The sequence below is a fragment of the Dromiciops gliroides genome, chromosome 6, assembly GCF_019393635.1.
Source record: "Dromiciops gliroides isolate mDroGli1 chromosome 6, mDroGli1.pri, whole genome shotgun sequence".
Classification (NCBI taxonomy): Eukaryota; Metazoa; Chordata; class Mammalia; order Microbiotheria; family Microbiotheriidae; genus Dromiciops; species Dromiciops gliroides.
Genome location: NC_057866.1, coordinates 21,150,282 through 21,154,160, shown reverse-complemented (window position 1 = coordinate 21,154,160; position 3,879 = coordinate 21,150,282). Strand labels below are relative to the sequence as shown.

Sequence of the window (3,879 nt, the reverse complement as noted above, 5' to 3'; positions counted from 1 at the left end):
GAAGGAAGGAAGGAAGGAAGGAAGGAAGGAAGGAAGGAAGGAAGGAAGGAAGGAAGGAAGGAAGGAAGGAAGGAAGGAAGGAAGAAGACAGGAAGGAATGTCATGCTGGGCACACCCTGAGAAGGAGCATTACCATTGTCTCTTCCCCTCTGACTCAATAACTACTATTTATTAAATTCTTACTTTGTGACATGCACTATGCCAAGACTGGGGATACAAAAAAGTCCTTTTTAAATTCCTATTTATTTATTTAGCTGTCTATTGATCAATCAGTTGATAAATTGATTTGTTTGTTATTTTGTTAATTTATTCATTCATTCATTTGTTTGTTTATTTAGTGGGTCAAGTGACTTGCCCAAAGTCACACAGCTAGTAAGTGTCATGTTTGGGGCTGGATTTGAACTGAAGTCCTCCTGACTCTAGGGCCAGTGCTCCATCTACTTCACCACCTAGCTGCCCCAAGAATGCTCTTTTTAGAACCAACTCCTCTGTTTTCTGTCTGAAGATAAATTGCTATTGTCTAGTCTATTTCATCTCATAAAGAGGTTTTTTGTTTGTTTCTTTGTTTTTTGTCATGCTGAATTCCACCTATACCATGTATTGCTCCTGGACTGTCCTCATTCATGCCTATTATGGTGACAAAGGGTTTGTATAGATAAGGGATCAATAATGTACATTTGGACCAAAACAGACTGTTACAGCACATGAATTATGAAAACAGACCAAAAAGAATAAAGGAAACTGAAATCTGTCTCCTTATCCTCTTCCCTAGGACCCATTCCATTAAAAATTCTCTTAGTTTTAGCAATGGAATATGGCACCATTCTTTAGCTCAATAATTAATATTCTATGGCTTACACTGACTAGAGAAATGGGGAAGGAGAGAAGAAAAAAAGGTTATAATGAGCAAAAAAGATAGCTACTGCTAAGACATAAAGAGAAATGTGAATGCAGAGGAAGGGGAATGACAGAAATATATATTATAGGATCTTTAAAGCTCAGTGTGTTAAAAGTATGTAATGCGGGACATTAGGGAAATCATTTCATGTACCAAAAGGAGAACATAGAAGATCCTCTGTCAATCTTTTTGGGAATGATTTTTTTTTTCTGTTGGTCAATCAATAAACATTTGCTAGGAATGTGATACATTCTAGACATTGAGCTAAGCACTGGCTATAGAAAGAAAAATGAAAGCACTGTGCCTGTCTTCAAAAATAGCAAATTTAATGAAGGACATAAATGTACTTGTAACCTACATAGATAATAAAGGAAATCTCATAGGGAAGGTACTATCAGCAAAGAAGGAGAAAGATCTTTAAAAGTAAGGATTCAAACTGAGAATTACAGGGATCTAGGAAAGTTTATGTGTTTCAGAAGAGAGAAGGGAACATTATAGATACAGAGGACATTCAGTGAAAAGGCAAATAAATGGGAAATGAAGTGTCATTTGCTAGGCTGGAAAATTTAAATAATGTTTTAGCATAAAATAATTTAAAATTATACCTAAGTGATATATTCATTTATTGCATTATATTTCTCAACAGGCATGCCGTTTATTCTTTTTCCACAGCATTGGGCTTCCAAATCAGAGTGGTCAAAGTAACTTCCATCAACTACTTCTAACATCAAAGGAAATAAATTATGCTCTTTAACATTGATAATGCCAATTCCTTTAACCCATGCAATATAAAATTCATTCCAGAAAGAATTTAAGTTTCATGATAAAGAATGAAAATTGTCTGAAATTTGGATTCAAAGAGAGTAGATATATTGCACTTTAAAATATTCAGAGTACTTCATATATAATGTTTCATTTGTCCTTCACAATAACTCAATAATGTTTCATTTGTCCTTCACAATAACACAATAATAGGATTATATTATTATCTTCATTCTACACTTGAGGAAAGTGAAGCTGAAAGAAGTTAAGTGATTACGCAGGTTCATAGAACTAAGTTTCTGGAGAAAGACTTGAATTCTGCTCATCCTTACCCCAAGGCTAGTGTTCCAAAAACTGAATACAAGGAAGATAGAGAAAAAAGAAAAAAAAAAACGAAACAAAAACAAAACAGATGAGAATATGGACTAATCAAGTAGTTGACAAAGGAATAATTAAGATGGAAAATAAAAACAATGTAACCAAATTCATTCTGCTAGGCCTTACACAAAATCCAGAACTTCGAAAAATATTCTTTGTCCTTTTTTTAATCATATATGTTGTCACTGTCACAGGGAACCTACTTATTATATTAACCATGATGGCCAGCAAAACTTTGAGATCACCCATGTACTTTTTTTTAACCTTCCTGTCCATCACGGATGCTACCTACTCTTCAGTCATTGGTCCCAAGATGGTTGTGGATTTACTCTATGAGAAGACAACCATCTCCCTGAAAGGCTGTCTGACCCAGCTTTTTGCAGAACATTTTTTTGGTGGTGTAGGAATCATCCTCCTTGTGGTCATGGCCTATGATCGCTTTGTGGCCATCTGTAAACCCCTCCACTACATGATCATTATGAATCCTCGAGTGTGCCAGCTGTTGGTGGCAGCAGCCTGGATGGGGGGCTCTGTACATGCCACCATTCAACTACTCTTCATGGCCCATCTTCCCTTCTGTGGCCCTAATGTTATTGATCACTTCATCTGTGACTTGCTCCCATTGCTGAAACTGGCCTGCATGGACACCCATGTTCTTGGCCTTTTAGTCATTGCTAACAGTGGAGTAATGTGTCTGTCAATCTTTCTCATACTAGTTGTCTCCTATGTTGTTATCCTCTCTTCCCTGAAGGGTGGTAGTTCAGAAGGAAGGCGAAAGGCCCTTTCTACCTGCAGTTCTCACTTCACAGTGGTGGTCTTGTTTTTTGTTCCCTGTATATTCTTATATGTGAGACCTGTAGCCACTTTTCCTATAGATAAAACTGTGTCTGTCTGTTTTACTATGATTACTCCCATGTTAAACCCCTTGATCTACACCCTTAGGAATAAGGAGGTTAAAAATGCCATGAGGAAACTCTGGATCAGATGAAAGCCTTTGACTGTTCAAGAAAAGCCAGCTTGGTATTTGAAAATCACTCAAATAAAGCAGAAGAATGCATATGTTTTGATGAAATAACTTTTAAATCAATGCACGTTACTTTCACTAGCAAAGGTAGCAATCCTTTCCTAAATTTCCATCCTGAATTTTCCTAGATGTTTTTATTTTTTTTCCATAAATCTTTGAGAGAAGTTAGGACAAACCCATAGACTAACTGAACCTGAAAGCCGGCAGACTATTCTGTATCCATAGTCTTCAACCTCAGAATAATGATAAAAGGTAACATTGTCATAGACTATTAAGGTTTATGTAATACTTTATATAATTTCTCAAAGCCCTTTACCAATATTACCTCATTTTGGCCTCATAATATCCCCTGGAGAGAAGTCATATCATCATTCTCCTTTTATAGAGAAGGGAATTTGGTGCAGATACACTGTAGAGCTGACTCCCATAAGGTCACACAGATAGTAATTGCCTGAATAAAGAAACAAAAAAGGATTCAAACTGATATTTTGCTGACTTAAGCACAATATTCTATCTATTGTACCTCCAGTTTTCCCTTTGCAAAGAAGGGAAAGATATACATTTCCTCAAGTTCTTTTCATGGTTAGACTAAGGTGTTACAATTATATAATATACTCTTTCTTTTTTCCCTTTGTTTTTAATATCTACTTTCTGTGTATATTGTCAAAATCATTGTGAATATCATTTTTTGTTTGTCCTTGAAGTATTCCCATGATTTTCTGAATTCTTCATATTTCTAATTTCTTAGGGTTTAATATTAGTCTATTGCATATTCGATCTCATACTATAATTTCTGTAGTCATTTACCAACAAATAA

The 3,879-nt window shown here is 35.6% G+C and overlaps 1 protein-coding gene across 1 annotated transcript; it reads left to right on the top strand.

Annotated features, from left to right (window-relative positions):
* The first annotated feature begins 2,117 nt into the window (after positions 1-2,117).
* Positions 2,118-3,026, top strand: LOC122733048 (olfactory receptor 4C6-like). The gene has a single exon (XM_043973540.1). It carries the CDS (start codon positions 2,118-2,120, stop codon positions 3,024-3,026), a length of 909 nt encoding a protein of 302 aa, XP_043829475.1.
* The last annotated feature ends 853 nt before the right edge of the window (positions 3,027-3,879 follow it).